Source organism: Mustela nigripes, chromosome 1 (assembly GCF_022355385.1).
Source record: "Mustela nigripes isolate SB6536 chromosome 1, MUSNIG.SB6536, whole genome shotgun sequence".
Lineage (NCBI taxonomy): Eukaryota > Metazoa > Chordata > Mammalia > Carnivora > Mustelidae > Mustela > Mustela nigripes.
Window position 1 is genome coordinate 222,684,139 of NC_081557.1, and position 17,973 is coordinate 222,702,111.

At 37.8% G+C, this 17,973-nt stretch overlaps 1 protein-coding gene across 5 annotated transcripts in view; it reads left to right on the forward strand.

Annotated features, from left to right (window-relative positions):
* ZCCHC4 (zinc finger CCHC-type containing 4) overlaps positions 1-17,973 on the forward strand; it is a 50,308-nt gene that overhangs the window by 16,520 nt on the left and 15,815 nt on the right. For 3 of the 5 annotated variants that reach the window (XM_059381922.1, XM_059381932.1, XM_059381942.1), the window contains exons 6-9: positions 6,198-6,270; positions 10,343-10,493; positions 12,131-12,231; positions 16,909-16,968. In XM_059381922.1, the coding sequence (XP_059237905.1) occupies positions 6,198-6,270; positions 10,343-10,493; positions 12,131-12,231; positions 16,909-16,968 (385 nt within the window). The remainder of the gene's footprint in view (positions 1-6,197; positions 6,271-10,342; positions 10,494-12,130; positions 12,232-16,908; positions 16,969-17,973) is intronic. The other 2 variants (XM_059381952.1, XM_059381962.1) reach the window with 1 other exon arrangement.

A 17,973-nucleotide genomic window follows, 5' to 3' on the forward strand; every position in this document is an offset into this window, starting at 1 on the left:
ATCAGGCACCTTTCCTTGGAGCCTGGAGATCTATTTATGTCAGACAGGACGTATTGGCTCACATGACTGGAGCCTAGGATCTAGCAGGCCTCCCTTCAGGCGAGGTCCTGGGCCTTGCCTGGTGTAGTTCAGGCTTCATCTTTCTCTTTCCGCCTCTCGTTCTTTCTTGGGATTGGCTTTTACTTCCTGCTCATTGCCAGGGATTTTGGTGACAGCAGATTTCAGGTTAACTGTCTAGGAGACAGCTCTCTTTCCTGAGAACCCAAGCAGCATAGCTCCAGGGAGGGACTGGCTTGGCTGGAACTGTATGCCTATTCCAGAACCTTCTCTGTGGCCTCGCAGGTAGAATTCCCTGGCAGCCCTGACCAAACACATTGAGTGGGTTCACCAAAGGAAACCCTCTCTGACCATAGGTGCAGGGGAGACACACACACACACACACACACACACACACACACACACACACATGTCACGCGTCTCGTGTCCAAAATTGAATTAGTTAACATAATGTGTATCAGTTGTCAGCAGCACTCATCTTCTCACCTTTGGGACTTTTACCTCAGTGAAAATGGTACAGGGTTGTTTTTCTAATAGTACAGTTCTTTGAAGTTACCATACAGTTTGTTTTTTATTTCATTCAAGTCAAGCTTTTTCCAAGCTAGTTGTGGTGGACTGGTTTCTATACAAACTAGAAAAAAAAATCAGTGATTCATCTTGACTTGTTCAAATTTCAAGGATCTCCAGTTTACTTTTTTTTTTTAATAGCAGCTTTTTAAAGAGACATGGTCTTTAATTCTGTCACCTAAAACCTTATGGATTTTGGCTTTTTAGAACTTTTTTATGCATATAATCATTTTAAAAGGTAAGAATTAGTCTTTTTTCCCCCACCAAATATCAGGCATATTTTTGTCTTTTAAATTGAGATGTATTTCACATAGAGGAAAGAGGTTTTTAGTATTCTTCACAAGGTTGTGCAGCCATCACCGCTACATAATTCCAAACATTTCCATCATCTTTGATGATGTCTCCATCATGGTCCCCATGAGTGACCTTGCCTCTTTTCCCCCTCCCCCAGCCCTTGGCCATCACTAATTTACTTTCTGTCTCTAGATTTGCTTATTCTGGATATTTCATAAAAATGCATTCATAAAATATGTGGCCTTTAGTATCTAGCTTCTTTCATTTAATGTTGTATTTTCAAGGTTCATCAAGTTATACCTTCTTATGGCTGAATAACAACTCCATTATAAGGATATACCAAATTGTGTTTATCCATTCATCAGTTTACGGACATTTGTGTCACTTACGCATTTGGCTCTTTTGACTAATGCTGCTGTGAACGTTTGTGTGCAAATTTTGTGTGAATATAGGTTTTATTATCTCTTGGGTATTGTGCGAATTTTTTAGGGCTGCGATAACAAAATAACCATAGATAGGGTGGCTTTAACAACAAAAATTTATTGTCTCAGTTCTGGTGGCTAGAAATTCAAGATCAAGGTATCAGTAGGTTTGGTGACTTCTGAGGTCTTTCTCCTTTGGTTGCAGGTGACCTTCTTCTCACTGTATTCTAACATGGTCTGTCCTGTGTGTGTGTACATCTCCAGTTTCTCTTTGTGGGTCCAGATTTCCTCTTTCATAAGGACTCCAGTTATCCTGCATCACAGACAACCCTAATAACCTCATTTTATTTTAATTGACTTTTTAAAAGGTCTTCAAATACAGTCATAGTCTGAGATACTGGGGATTAGGGGCTCAGTAGATTAATGTTGAAGAGTTACAGTTCAACACACAACAGGTATTTATCTTAGGAGTAGAATTGCTGGGTCACATGGTAGCTCTACTTTGAACTTCTTGAGGAACTGCTAAACTATTTTTTAAGGTGACTACCATTTTGCATTTCCACCAGCAATATATGCAGATTCCAATTTCTCCACATTCTTGTCAGCTCTTGTTATTGTCTATCTGTATTTTTAAATAAATTAATTACTTGTTTTTTTGAGAGAGATAATGGACACAGGCAGGCAGGGGGAGGGGCAGAGGGTGATGGAAAGAAAGAATCTTAAGCAGGCTCCATGCACAGCATGGAGCCCAATGCAGGGCTTGATCTCAGGGCCCTGAGATGATGACCTGAGCTGAAATCAAGCTCAGCTTGGTGAGCATAACCAGCTGAACCTCCTAGGTGCCCCTGTTGTTTGTCTTTCTAATGTGGTATCTCATTGTGATTTTGTTTTGCATTTTATTAATGGCTCATGATGCTGAACATCTTTTCATGTGCTTATAGGCCATTTGTTTATCTTTTTGGAGAAATGTCTATTCAACTGTCCAATTTTTAATTGGTTATTTGTCTTTGTTTTTGTTAAGTTGAAAAGTAAATATATTCTGGATACTAGACTATTAAAAATTAATTTTTTTAAAAAATTTCATTTTGTATTGTTCATTCCTAGAGTCCTAATTTATTTTTTAAAAAACAGTATAAAACACACATTGGTTAAAATTTACCACGTTAGTTATTTATGTGTACAGCTCAGTAGTGTTAAGTAAGTTGAATATCTTCACGTTGTTCTACAGCCAGTCACCAGAACTATCCCATCATAGCTGAATTACTTTTAATTTGAAAGATTTACATGGACCCTTAACTCTTAATTTAAGCTATATGTCTTTTAGTTTTATCTTTCTTGAGCCTGTATATTAAAATTTCCTGGACAGAGTAGGGGGATGTGGTTAAAGTTATTTTGTAACTTATTGAATATACTGATACTTTTTTCTTTTTGTATCTATAAGCTTCTGTGTATGTGTTGGAAACAAAAACTGAAGGTATTGTAATAGTTAGCTTAGCTTCTTTTATAAGGAGTCAGTTCTGTAAAAGGTTGACATTGGGTATTAAGAGAGAGCTTGTTGGGGTACATGGGTGGCTCATTTGGTTGAGTGTCTGACTCTTGGTTTCGGCTCAGGTCATAATCTCAGGCTTATGAGACTGAACCACACACTGGGCTGGTGTGGAGCCTGCTTGGTATTCTCTCTCCCTCTCCCTATGTCTCCCCCCAGTAAATTAAAAAGAGAAAGAGAGAGATTTTATTTTACTGAAACACGTTAGTGGCCAGAGTGAACAGTCTGTTGCCTGTACTGACGATATTGTGGGGTATGAAGTAGCTTCAGATTTTTCACAAGGACCACAATTAAATCAGGAACAAATTCCTATGTGATATAGAGTGACAGCAAGTTGTTACTTTGGGCACTTTGACTTTAGTTTGTCATCAGCCTACAAAAGGTCTGTCCAAGGCTTCAGAGAACTACCCCAACTCCAATGTTACATATGCTATAAATATCCTCTTCAGGGGGTCTAAGATACGAAGTTAACATTTGCTAAGATGGATTTTTATATGCTCCAATTTTAGCATGAAAGATGTGAAACTCTATTTGGCAAACTATCATCCAAATAAAGTTATATCAAAAAAATGGATTTCTTAGGTTCATTTCATGGACTAATTTTATTCAGCTCTTGATTACATTTCCTGTGTATAGAGCATGTTTCACACTTGGTAACTGACTCTCATTTAAAGAGAATGAATGGCCAAATTAAATGAATGTCCTTTTGCAGTTTTCAAGTGCATGCATTTCTGATTGGTTTTGTTTGCCTTATTCAATACAGAGAATAATTCTTCGAGGCCAATTTCATTTTAAGAGGGTAATGTTCAGTGATTTTTCATAATTTAAAATATGAAAAATTATGCTCCCTTGTTTGTATTTGATGGAAACTCGGAGCTGAAATCTTGGCTTTTTTCTCTCTCTGACTCTGCCTACTGCTGCCCAGAATGTTTTGGACAAGTGTGCTGTGCTGAATTTTATGTAAATAAAATTTTCTTTTTTAATTTTTAGAAAAAGACTATTGTATCTTTGAGAAGCAATACAAAAAATGGAGAGGGGGTAGAAATATATTTTAAAAGGAATTCTATTTTCCTTTGTTCACACTTAACAACAATGCAAGAAAGAAGAAAATCCTCAAATGATAGTCAGTCCACAATAGTACTGGTATTGAGATATATATAAAATAACTGATATATCTATATTATCCATTATTTGGAATTTAGTTAATTAGGAAGACATTTGTTTATTGATGGCAATTGACATTTTTTTTAAAAAGATTTTATTTATTTATTTGACAGACAGAGATCACAAGTAGGCAGAGAGGCAGGCAGAGAGAGGAGGGAGCAGGCTCCCTGCTGAGCAGAGAGCCCGACGTGGGGCTCGATCCCAGGACCCTGGGATCATGACCTGAGCCGAAGGCAGAGGCTTTAACCCACTGAGCCACCCAGGCGCCCCGGCAATTGACATTTTCCCAGCATTTTGGAATGTTCATCAGGTTACAGTCTATTTCAAATGTTTTTTCAGTTATCCAAACCTTTTGTTTATTTCTTCAGTGCAAATTTATGTTTTATGAAATCCGCAGATGTACTGACAGTATCTCAAATGATATTAGGGGACATTGTACTTAGAATGAACAGCTGTTCTTCTGTCTCTACAGAACAAGAGAAATGGGTTTAGATTATAGGAGGAGAAATTTTGCTTGGACATAAATGTAATTCCCTAACATGAGGGGCGTTAAGACGTAAATCTTTACAGCCGGTACTTACTAAAGTAGTGATGCCTAGCATTTCAATAAATGCTATGTAGCTGCTTTGTATTAAACACTTTACATATATTTTCTCATTTATACTTACCAAGTCCAATGAAGTAAGACACTATTATTTTTTTCCATTTTGTAGATGAAGAAACTGAGGCTCTGGTAGGATAACTAACTCACTAAGTTTACATAGGTAATAGTGAGACACCTAGTGTTTTGTTTTGTTTTAAGATTTTATTTGAGAGAGAGTGTGTGTGAGAGAGAATACAGGAAGGAGTAGAAGGGGAGGGAGAGGGACAAGCTGAGTGCAGATCCCTGTGTGGGGCTTAATCCCACAGCCCCAAGATCATGACCTGAGCCAAAATCAAGAGCTGAATGCCTAACTGACTGAGCCACCCAGGCCCCCCAAGACCCAGTGTTTGAAACCATACTGTCTGACTACAGAACCTGTATAACTTTTAACCATAGTGTAATATGAAAGGGATAAAGCAGGTCTGTGCATTAGACTACATGCTCATCGTGGGCGGCAAGTCAGTTATGGACAGTAAGGGAGGAGTAGAAGTAGAAGCAAAGTGTCACTCTCACGATTTGGTTAAAGAAGTTGTATAAATAAGCATGTGCCCCTGGATTTTTTTCACTAGGTTATGGATTCTGTACAAGGATAGTGTGGTTTGTATGTGAATTGTTTATAGCAAAATTTTGGAGGTTCACAATGCTATCCTGATATTATACAAAAAATTCAGAATTCAGCAAGAGCTAACAAGACCCATATATATATAAAGGGGGAAGATGCAGAGACAGACAATACAAATACAATTAAGGTGTAAAGAAAACTCAGTCTTGTAAGAAATCAAGTAAATGCAAATTTAAACCATAATATGCTATGAATTTTTAGTAAATTAGCAAAAATTTATGAAATGTTAATGCCCAAAGCTGGTACTTTCATTCATTACTGATTGCATTTTAAAGTAGTATCTTAGAAGAATAAAATTGTTCAATCAGTAAATAAATATCTCTCTTTCCTGACACTAATTCAGTAAATATGAAATGCACATGCTTATTTTTCTTATATATTGAGAAGCATATTTTACTGAGCTAATCTGCAATAGACAAGAAATGCTTTGTATTAAATATTTTTTTTTGTTAACCACAGAAGAAAATAATTAACAGCTGTTGAGCCAAAATGTTGATTCAGTGTTTTTCTTGAAATTATTAAGTATGAGAGATGCATTTTAATTGCCATCCCATCTCAAACTTAAATTATATAACAATCTATCAGTAATATCATTGTTTCTGTATAATTCTGTAGTTTGAAGGAACATGTGAATTTTGTATGTGAGTCTTCTGTAGTTTTCTCACTGGCTTATTAACTTGGGAACATAATTTAAGTTTGATATTCATTCATTGTTACTGACTCCCTGAGAGTTTGGGAAAATATTCTTTATTTCAAGAAACTAAGGAATGATGAAGTTGCTTTTATTAAGGGTATGATTTTATAGTTTTAAAACTTAGTTTGTATTTACTTACTATATAGCCATAACTAAGCAAATAACTACAGTAATAAATTATTTTACAGGTATTCACAGTTTTATATGGAAGATAGCTTTTGCCATTATAACATGTTTAACCATCACTTCTTTGATGGAAAGGTAAGAATTACAACCGTTATCCTTGTCACTGTGGAAGAACAAGTTCCAGAGTACCTCGTTTCTTATTTTTTAGAATCCCTCAAGATCAAATCGTGGCTGTTGCACCATTTATTGATTGGCTATTTCCCCCCTTCATCCACTGAGTGTGTATCGAGTATCTAGAAGTGATTGTGTATTCTTCTTTTGTGACTTTTCACTGCTTTTTGGATATAGACACACTTTCTTACCATGGCCTCCAGGGCTTTGCCCGATCTGACACCTGCCACCTTCCAGTCTCTCTTCTCGTTACTGCTCTGGGGTTTGTGTTTGTGTTCTGCATGTATGACTCATCTGGGACTGTCTTTTCCACCACACAGGCTTTTGCCCATGCTGTTCCCTCTGCCTTCTAGTTTTTGTTAACTTCACCTCGTCCTTCAAAGCTCTGTTCCAAGTCGCTTTCTCTAGGCTGCCCTTAAACCCAGACGAGGTCGGGCTGTCTTCTCTAGCTATATGATACTGTAATTAAATAACTGGTTAGTTGTTTGATGTCTGCCTCCCTGGTAAATTTCATGTCCCGATTAAGGGGACTCATAGTTTTATTAGACTAATTCTTAAAAATTAGACAAGTTTGAGAGTGACCCCTTATCTGTGAGCTCTGGGTGATAGTGATGGTGATAATGGCAGAGGCCCTCAATGGGTAGCAGGGGGTAGCTTCTTTCAATAATACGATGTTAGTAATGTCACTATGAATAAGCAGCATAGCAGAGCTGATACTTTTACTCCTCGATTGAGCTCTTTGTGAGTCATATTACAAGATAAAAACTATACCCAACCAAGTAATCACAGCGGACAGGAAGTTGGCCACAACTGTTTGAAATGATCAAAACTACCTGAAGCACATATCCATATATGCATGTAAATCAATTTTTCAAAAATTGTGAACCCTGTATAAATATATATTGTTTCTTAAAATGTTAATTAATGATAGAAGAAAAACCAAGCAAAACTAAAAAAAAAAAAAAACTAGTATCTAGGAAATGAAAACAAATTCTAAATTGTTGGTTGGGATTAAAAAACGAGTCTTCTGATTCAGTCTAGCCAGTCTCCTTCCATGAGACTCAGTCAGCATTGGGGTATATATATTTTTAGCTGTGATCACCATGAAAACCAAGTATTGAAATAAATAGCAGTTAGAAATAGACATAGGTCAGTTTCCCAAAGGGCTTATGTGGTCGATAATCTCTAGGATTTGAGAACTGATTAGATGAGTGTGAAGAAGAGAGAAGAATTGCAGACTCACTTGGCAACAGATGATGATGGACTTCTCAGCTAGGCCAGTGGTGGTGGGGAAAAGAGAGGTGGGTTCCGTGGGCGTTTCACAGATGGAAGCCAGAAGGCTTGGTGGTAAGTGTACTGGGGTAGAAGTCACAGGTGACTTGGTTGTCTGGCCTGACTTTGTATTTCATTCTTCAAAACAGAGGAGGGAAAGTTGGAAGTGGAAGTTGGAAATGTTGGGTTTGTGAGGCAGGTGGAATATTGCTGTAGAGGTATTCAATATGACTTCTTGGAACTCTGGGACCTCAGGCTCCAGGGTGTGGTCAGGGGCATGTGTGTCAGGGCCAGCATCAGAGGAGGTGAAATAACTGAGTGTCTCTTATTGCTAGATGCTGGTTTGTGTATGTGCGTCTTGTTTTTCTTACCATGACTTTGCTTTCTATCTTGAATGGTAATGGTGAGATAAGAGTGAAATGACATTTGAATACCTAATAGTTGCCTAACCATTACTTATATTTTAAGAATAACATGTAGGGGCACCTGGGTGGCTCAGTGTGTTGGGCATCTGCCTTCAGCTCAGGTCATGATCCCAGGTTCTGGGATTGAGCCCTGCATCGGGCTCCCTGCTGAGGGAGCCTGCTTCTCCGCTGCCTGCCATTTCCCCTGCTTGTGCTTGCTCTTTCTCTCTCTCTCTCTCTCTCTCTCTCTCTCTCTCTGTGTCAAATAAATAAATAAAATATTTTTAAAAATGTAATATGTAATTAGCCTTTTCCTAGAAAATTCTTTTTAACTTTTATTGAAAGCTTATGGAATTATCTTTTAAGTTTCTAAAATAATGGTTGGAATAAGCTGCCAAGACTGAGCTCCACTTTATTTTTCCCAGAAGAAAACAATTGTGTAGCCCAGGCTTTCCTTTCTCTATATTTTAGGAGCAGCCTTTACATAGCACTGCAACTGTAGAGATTGATCTCCAGAAAACTATTGTCTTGGATGATTTTATGATGGGCCCTTTTTCTGCCTACTTCCTGAGTCAAGGTTTTCTGTGGAAGCTTACCATCTACTAATCAATCGCTGAATATTTAAGTATTGGCCAGGTGCCTGTGAAGGTGTGCAGGGTGCTTTGGGGGATATAAGCCCCTTCACAGCCCACTGGATTAAAAAGCAGGAGTTACCTGTGCAGGATTTTCTCATAGAAAATCATATAGTCTTTCAGGTAATAGAAAATATCATATGCCTTAATGGGCAAGGAGTTTGAAGTATGTACAGGGGATCATTACTTAAAGTACCAAACACCTTGGGGGCACCTGGGTGGCTCAGTAGATTAAGTGTCTGCCTTTGGCTCAGGTCATGATCCCAGGGTCCTGGGATCAAGCCCTGCTTTGGACTCCCTGCTCAGCTCCCTGCTCTCTCTCCTTCTCCATCTGCCCCTCCCCCTGCTCATGTGCACACATTTGCGCTCTCTCTCAAACAAGTAAGTAAATAAATCTTTAAAAAAAATAATGAAGTACCAAGCTCTTTTTTAGTGATGATTGAGATGAAAGACAGAGTTAAGACACTGTCAGCATTGGTGGTATAAGCAAGCATCTGGTTTCCACGGGTGGCCAACATTAGGACCCTCAGCAGGTCATGATGGGACATCATACCATTGATTCTTACCTGGAAACAAATGTACTCTATTGGTTTTTTAATTTGGCTAAGACTTTAGGTTTCATTTACTTGTTTATTTTCTTTTCCTACTTTTAAGTCTAAGGAACTGGAAGGTTTTTCAATAACATCATCTGTACTTTAAGTCCTTGTTCATGTAGGCAGGTTAAGGAAGTGCCAGGCAGCACTTGAAAAATGATTAACCTTCCTGACACGCCATCCCTCGCTCCAGGACTTCCAGTGGGAAGTTAATAAAGACTGTCCCCAGGAAAGGGGATTAGGATGTTGTCGTTTTTCCTCTCATCAATTGAATCTTCTAAATTGATTTAGTAGTAAAACAATATATTTTTTATTATAAAGTACATATGGGTTTATTAAAGTTTAAAATGCCATTAAACTTTAAAGTCTTAGGCTATTCTGTATACTGTTGATTTGCTTTTATAGGTGAGTGCTTGAAAATGACTGCAAAATCAGTAGACGGGGGTTAGTGTTACAGGTATATCTCTTATTATCTGTTCTCCTGAAGCAGAAAATAATAAATATGCTAGACAGTACATAATGTTAATTTTACAGTGGCTAAAAACACTTCGTTAATAGCCTGGTTTCGTGGCTTGGCTAAGCTTTGTTGTTTGTGGACTTTCATTCATTTACTTAGTGTGTGTGTCCAAACATGTCTATCCAACACCTGCTGCCCAGCGACGTGTGCGAGGTGACTGGTAACGCGTAGCTCTTATTAAACTGAACTTGTGGTGGACAAACCAGACAGGAAAAAAATAGGTCTTACTCGTCTTTGTGTCTCCAGTGTTTAGCTCAGTCCCCGCTTCTGTTTGTGGGATTGAATTTAGCGTTTTAGATAGTCTTCATGGGTAATGAGTTTTTCTCTCTTGGGTTACTAAATTTAGTTTTTTAATTTAACCATTTGAAATGTGTAGTCCTCTGATAGTGATGGTGCTTGAATTTGCAATTTTAAAAACCTGCTTATCAAGGAACCCAAAAGATAAAATCTCCTGGGGGCTGAATGAGAGAGGCTTCTGGATGTCACTGAGGGACTCTGGGGTGGCAGGATGGGTGAAGTTTCAGGACAAACAGTGGGACTGAGCCTAATGCATTCTCTGAATAGGATGGAGTGCCTCCCTCTAGTCCTCATTTAGAAATGAATTTTTATTTGTTCCAGGCTGCCCTTGAAGTATGCAGAACATTTTTACAGGAAGATAAAGGTGAGGGAGTCATTATGGTGACAGATCCTCCTTTTGGTGGCTTGGTTGAACCTCTGGCTGTTACATTCAAGAAGTTAATTGCTATGTGGAAAGAAGGTCAAAGCCAAGGTGTGTAATTTATTACTTACTGCAAAATAAACATGTATCTGTGTATCTGCTTTCTGTCAAATATTAGCAGAGCTCAGTGAATCAGAGCTCTGATAAAATATACATGTCTTGAGTTGTGTGTGTGTGTGTGTGCGTTTTTTAAACAGGTTTATTTGAGAATGTGGGAGACTTCATTATCATGATACACTTCGTATTATCCTAATCACGTGTTCTCAACATGACTTGTAGGTGAACATAAGGGGACCTTATAAAGAATAGGAATAAACTGTTGTCATTTATTCAATAAATACTTACTGAGTGGCCCCTATGTACAGGTACTGTTTAGGTGCTAGAAATAGAGACTGAACCAGACAGATACATATTCCTGCCCGCATGGATCTTACATTACATGTTCCTGAAGTCTTGCCCACAGCTCTAAGAGGGGGCCCAGTCTCTGGCTCAGAGCTCTAAACTGTGCCAAGATTTGGGTAGGAAGATGGGATATGGACGAACCATACAGTGGTTATCAGTGACAAATAGATACCCACATGGACAGATACCCACGTGGGTTAATGGCTGGGGGTTATTATTCCGTTTAAAGTGCCTTAGGCCTTCAAAATAGTTTATTTAATTAACTGTCTAATTGGTATGATCATTTTTTTAGATTCCAGTTAGCAAATTGATAAACTGAAAGAGTGTCAGGAATTTGTGATCAGGTTTCTCCTTTAATTATGCTACATAAATAATGTGCTTTGGAGACAGAATGCAAAAGAAATCTGAAACATGACTCATAGTGTTAAGTATTCCACTTATTTTCAGTTCTTAAGTCCACTGATCAGAATGGATAAAGTAAGTCAGTGTTATTGAAGAAGCAATGAAGAGATCTTTGAATTTCAATGGGCTTGAATTTCAGTTCTGCCACTTATTAGCTGCATGAACTTGAAAAAATGACTTAAATCTTATGGCTTCAGTTGCCCTTCTATGAAATGGGATTATTAATATCTAACTCCAGGGGTTACTATAAGGAGATAATATATAGAAAGTACCTGGCATTGGGCTCAGCCTGTACGAGGTGCTCTGTAAATAATAGCTATGTCCCCTGTCATTGAAGTTAATTTTAATTGTTTTTAAGAATCTCCCATGCTTCAGGAAAGATTGATTCATCCCTGAAAACAGACATAATGAGCTGCGGCAGAGCTGGGATGCTGACCTGAGGCCTTCTACTTTCTGGCCCAATGCTTCCTGCCACCATATCGCAATGATCTTGGGACTTCTTTGGGATATCTTTGCTTTGAGCTAGAATATAGAGATTGTGTGTGTAAGGACTACTCTTACATACCATTTATACCTGCATTTAATGTAAATGTAATATTTCCTTTAATGAATTTAATTAATTAATTAATTCATAAATAAATACATAAAATGAATATTTCATTTAATATAAAATGTAATGTATGGTAAAATAATATTTCCATTGACTTTTGGGAAAGGTCAAGTTGTAAATGGCACTCTGGTAAACATTCTTTTCTTTAGTATGATTTAAGTGCATTGAACAATTGTAATTTCTCCCAATATTAGAGGTCTTTCAGTTACAGCTCTTTTTTTTTTTTTTTTCAATATCAGTTTCTTATTTTCTTTTCCTTTTTGTGACCCATTAGATAGCAGTCAAAAAGAACTACCTATATTCTGGATTTTCCCCTATTTTTTTGAATTCCGAATTCGTCAGTTTTTTCCAAGCTTCTGCATGCTGGATTACCAGGTATAGTAAATATTCTGTTTTCTGGCATGGTTGATAAATGGGCATTCTGCTTAAGTAAATATTCTGATGAGACAATCCATCGATTTTAGTAAAGGAAAATATCATAAGCTGTATTAAACACTAAAATTGAAACATACATCGCTTAGTCCAGAGGTTCCTGAATGTAATTCTTAGGGTGCTGAAATCTATATTAAAAATATAGATTCTTAGGTGCCAAAATACACATATGAAGTCAAAATTAGAGGGTACAGCCCCAAGAAACGACATTTTACCAAACTTCCAAGGTGCCTGCAGCGCAGCCAGGTTTTAGACCAGCTGACCTCACTGGCCCCAAAGTCATTGTTATGAACAGGACTTTTGTCTGTTCAGAGGTTGTAGAGAAGTCAGTTGCTTTTTCTGGTCGGTGGAATGTCAACTACACTTTACTGTGCCACTCAGAGGATGCCAGGAGCTCTGAAGGGAGGTGTGTCTGAGGTGGCAGGTGGCAGAGAAGCAGAGAGGCTGAGGTCCGTGTGTGTGGACGAGTGTGCTGATTTCAGGGTGGAGTTGACTAGCCCTTCTTCCCACCTCTGCCCTCAACTCTTGCTGCTTCAATGTCCACTTTCCTGTCTTCATTTCCTTGGGTTCTGAAGTTAACCCCCTTGTCACCATCACCATGTGGGGTCACCAGGTGGCCACTGCTTCTTCTTTTGTAATGAGATCTTTCTATTTGAGCTTTCTGAGCAATGGACTACCTTGATGAAGGCTTTTTCTGCCCTGGAACTAAAAATGAACATGTCTTCACTACCCATTCCAAGCTAGCACTTGGGTCTCATCTTTCTAATCTTAAAGGCATTTACTATTATGAAAATTATTTAGAAATTCTTAAAGAAACAATGTTACCAAAAATGAGAGGGCAGACCCTACCTGTGATTCCATCCCAAGTAGCAAATATAATAATTTGACACGTTTTACGGGTTTGTAATCATAGCAGATGAATCTGAATTCTGCATTCTTCACTGTGTCTTATGTAAGTATACATTTTAAAATGTAGCTCCATAGTCTTTATGCTATTAATCAATTTATTTTCTTTTAAAGATTTTATTTATTCATTTGACAGCATGCACAAGCAGGGAGGAGCAGCATGCAGAGGGAGAGGAAGAAGCAGGCTCCCCACTGAGCAGGGAGCCCAATGTGAGGCGTGATCTCAGGACCCCAAGATCATGACCTGAGCTGAAGGCAGATCTTCACCAACCGAGCCTTCCAGGCACCTGCTTTTAATCACTTTAAATTATTTCATTAGCAGGTTATATTATCAATTGTTAGCTTTTTTTTTTTTTTAGACATACAGGTTGCTCTCACCTTTATGGTACCATAAATAACACTGCCTTAAACATCTCTGATGCACATAATTTTTTCCATATTTTACATAACTTCCTTAAAATAAATTTCCAAAACTGAAATAGTGTTCCAAAAATTATGTTATCAAATTTAATGGACATTTTTATGGCTACTGAACCATGTAACAGTTCCTTTCCAAAGTTTATAGCACAAGCTGTTTTAACCTTGATTTCTTGAGCTCTGCATTAGGCAAAGTCCACATCCTTTCTTCCCAAATCTGGTTTACTTTCCTTTTCTGGAGCACATAGTTTTGTTTCTTGTCTGAGGGGTACTTCTAGTATTGACATTTGCAGTACAGAGATAGCGGGCATATCCTAAAGACGTTAACTAAATAAACTATTTTCAGTTGTTAGGAACACCTGCTGCCTTTGACAGTGAATAATCATCTAGTACATCTAATACAATGTCTGGCACAGAGTAATTGAATTTTTGAAAACAACGTGAACTCCAGAATTGAGAAGGACCTGAGTTTTAATCCTGGTTTTGCCACTTACTTGTGAGGCCTACGCATTTTATCTTGTGACTTGTTAAATGAGCAGAGTAATAATATATCTGCCTCATAAGGTTTTAGGAATTATTTGAGATAATACATGAAGAGGCTTAGTGTTGTCCCTAACACACAGCAAATGTAGACCAATGGTTATTGCTCTCAGCATTGTCAAGACCAATCAGGTAGTCTCTGGGTGCAGGTAAAACTCTTCTTTGGGGATTTTTTTTTTTTTTTTTGTACAGTATATGAAACATAGGTCCCTCAAAAAACTGTTCCATGCACATTTAGAAATGAGTTTTCACTGTAGGCAAGAGTTTGAAATGGCAAAGAAGCCAAAGAAGGCAGATCCAGAGTAGAGTGCACAAGAGAGGTTCATGTGGAGAAACCAGCCATGGCTTGTTTCAACGGTCTGTGTTACTAGAAAGGAACTTGTGGAAATTCTGGAGTCTCAGTTTTGAGAAACAGTTCCAAGGTCCAAGTTTATTAAAAATAATTACCCAATTCAGTGTATGGGTGAGAAAACTTTCTCTAACTAGGCCATTTCAGACTGGGTATCAGACAAAGTGAAAAAAGCAGCCTTTAGAAAGGAGAAAGCCAAACTTTGAAAAGAAAAACTAGAATAAGGTCTGTGAAACAAAACAAATCTTCGTTTGCCCATCGCATGCTCAGTTGGAGAAACTGATTTTACCATATCTCCTGTTGTGTTTAGAAGCCTTTATTTGTCATACCTCACCTTGATGTTCCGTCTTTCATTCTTTTCTTGATTTCTTTCTTTCTTTTTTGAAAATTTCTCTGGAGTTACTATTATCCTTTCTGAAACTTTTGCTTTCTTTCTTTTCTTTTGTTATTTTAACCTTATTTTATAGTAATTTCTTTTCTGGTGTATATTAGTTGCCTTCATCAAATGAAAAATTTGGAAGTCTCTTGTCTCCTTCACAGGTCTTCTGCCATAGACCTTGATTAGACTTCTTTCTCACATTGCCCAAGATGGTTATAAGCCAGCAAACCACAATGCAGTAAAAAAACCAAAATCACTAAATCTCTTTTGTTTGAAATACTTTTCAGGTAAGAGGGAGGCAGAAATGTTGCAGATCTTCATAAAATGTAAATTATATAGACTCTTCAGTGATAAAGCACTTGATGAGTACAGAATAAAATAGTCACCAAAAGGGCACCGGGGTGGCTCAGTGGGTCAAGTGTCTGCCTTCGCCTCAGGTCATGATCCCAGGGTCCTGGGATCGAGTCCCATATCAGGCTTCCTGCTCACTGGGGAATCTGTTTCTCCCTCTCCCTCTGCCTGCCATTCTGCCTACTTGTGCAGAATCTCTCTGTCAAATAAACAATATCTCTTATCTCTCTGTCAAATAAACAATATCTTTAATAAAGAAAATAGTCACCAAAGACCTAGAAAAGCAAGAGTTTTTGTTAAGGGTAGATTAGAAAGGAAGAATGTAATGAAAAGAAATTTTGACCTAGAGTCAGAAGTGTGAGTCCTAGCACACTGCCTTTTAAAGGCTCTTTAATTTGAAGAGGGAAAAGTCAGTTTATCTTTCCTGGCCTCTGTTTCCTTACCTATAAAATAAAATGATTGAATGAGGAAAGAGATGGCAGATAAGTTTCACTTTTAGTGCTAAGCCTGATGAATTCGTAGTGACTTTCTGGAGAATTTGTTGAGAATACCAGGCTCAGTGGCAGGGAGTAGTGTGTGATTGATTAGTGATGTCTGCCGCAGGGGCCTGGTTGGGGGGAGGTGACATTCAGATCCTGTGTTTAGCATATCTGAACTAGATCACCTCACTTCCCTTCCACCAGGAACATGCTACATCCATCTCTTGTTTCTCCTTAATCCGGGACATTTGTCTGGATTGTTAAAAGTAGAGCTTTGTTTTGTTTTGTTTTAAAGCTATCCTTAAAAAATCATCCTATGCAGAAAACTGTTTTTCAAGGTTAGTTTCGTGTTCAGAAGTTAAGATATTTTGACAGGAATTTCTGACAAGTGATTGCAAATTATAAGATGACAACTGAAATTCTTAAACCTGATGTGTAATAAATATAAACTTTTAATGGGTTTGGAGTGACAAGGGGAATAAAATATATACTATATATAGATAGCTATTATTTTATTTATTTTTTAAAGATTTTATTTATTTGACAGAGACACAGTGAGAGAGGGAACACAAGCAGGGGTAGTGGGAGAGGGAGAAGCAGGCTACCTGCTGAGCAGGGAGCCCGATATAGGGCTCAATCCCAGGACCCTGGGATCATGACCTGAGTGAAGGCAGACACTTTACGACTGAGCCACCCTGGCATTCCTAAATAAGAGGTATGTGGGATATGGGGAAAATGACTAAAAGACCTTTTTGCTCTGGTGGAAGTTGGCTGATGGCGATCTTTTGATGCAGTGAAATTAAGTAGGTCACAGTCCCGAAGAAGTTAGGAAAATACAAGTACTCTGTCTTATTTCATTCATCTTTGCTTCCCTGCTGGATGCCTAGACCATAGTAGGTGCAAAATGAATGTCTGTTGACTTGAACGTCTTGGTTTCTGTATAACTGGTTTCAGTCTCATGTCACAGAAGAAATTTGCGTATAGATAAAATTAAAAGTTTAGAATTGCAGAGATTCTGTGCTTTCCCTCATTTCTATACAGTACTTCATCACATTAATCAGTTCCATGGGAGAAATTTTCTATTTGAAAATGCCTCTCATCATCATTGTGAGTGAAATGTCAGAGATAATGATGGGAAAATGGTGTATCAGCTCTACCACTAGTGATATGCAATTTGCAAAATTGTGTTTGCTTTACAGCGCTTCCATAGGACGTTTATTTGTGTGGATGAAGCTATGAAATATGGATGCATGTTAGAGGTACATTAATTTACCCTAGCAGCATGCGTTTTACATACCATATGTTTATAGTTAATTAGCACAACAAACCCGCATTTAAAAATAATAATAATCTCAATTAGGTTATGCAAAATCAAGCAATCAACCACCTTCCTGACACATACGTTCTCTGACTCCTTGGGAAACCATAAAGAGATTGTTCTTTCTTTCCTTCTTTTACATATGCTATGTATTGTATTGCATGGAATATTCCATTTACTAGAAATCTTTCTAAGGCCCTCCTTTCCAGCATTTGAAAATCTTGGAAAGGTTCTCTTGGGAAGAATTTTTTTTTTCCTTAGGACACTCACAAGTGTTCAAAATATCTTTGTTGAATTTAATAAAGTGTCATATATTTATTTAATACATAGAGGAGTGCTTAGGGGAAATTATGAATTGAAATCATTTAAAAAAACTACTTGTGGTAATATTTTAAGGTGATTTTGAAGTAAAATCTGCTTTGTATCTTAGCCTCTAATAGGTGACATATATTCATAGAAATTTAAAGTTGGAAAGAACCATTAGGGGTGTAACATAGGCTAACTTCCCACCGTAATAATCCCCTCCACTAAATTCATGACAAGCCGTCACCCGGCCTCACTTGAATGCTTTCAGTGAGCAAAGTCCTGCAGCCTTACAAGGCAACTCAATTTATTTAATAGCTCTAATCGTTAGAAAATTTTCTCATATTGAGATAAAATATGCTCCCTATTAACTTCTAACCATTGGTCCTACTTCTGTTCTCCAAAGCAATAAAGGCTGAGTCTCATTTCAATTCCACTGACACCCCTTCAGTTATAAAATAGCTATCAGATCCTCCTAGTTTGCGCTTTTCTTAATAAACACCCCAACACATTAAATGACAAATCCTCTTCGTTCCCATTACTTTTGGTAGAAACGAACTGATTTTATCAGCATCTCCCTTCACATGCAGTGACTGAATGTAGCGCTTCATGTGACCTAACCTCATCCTTTGCTTGTTATGAT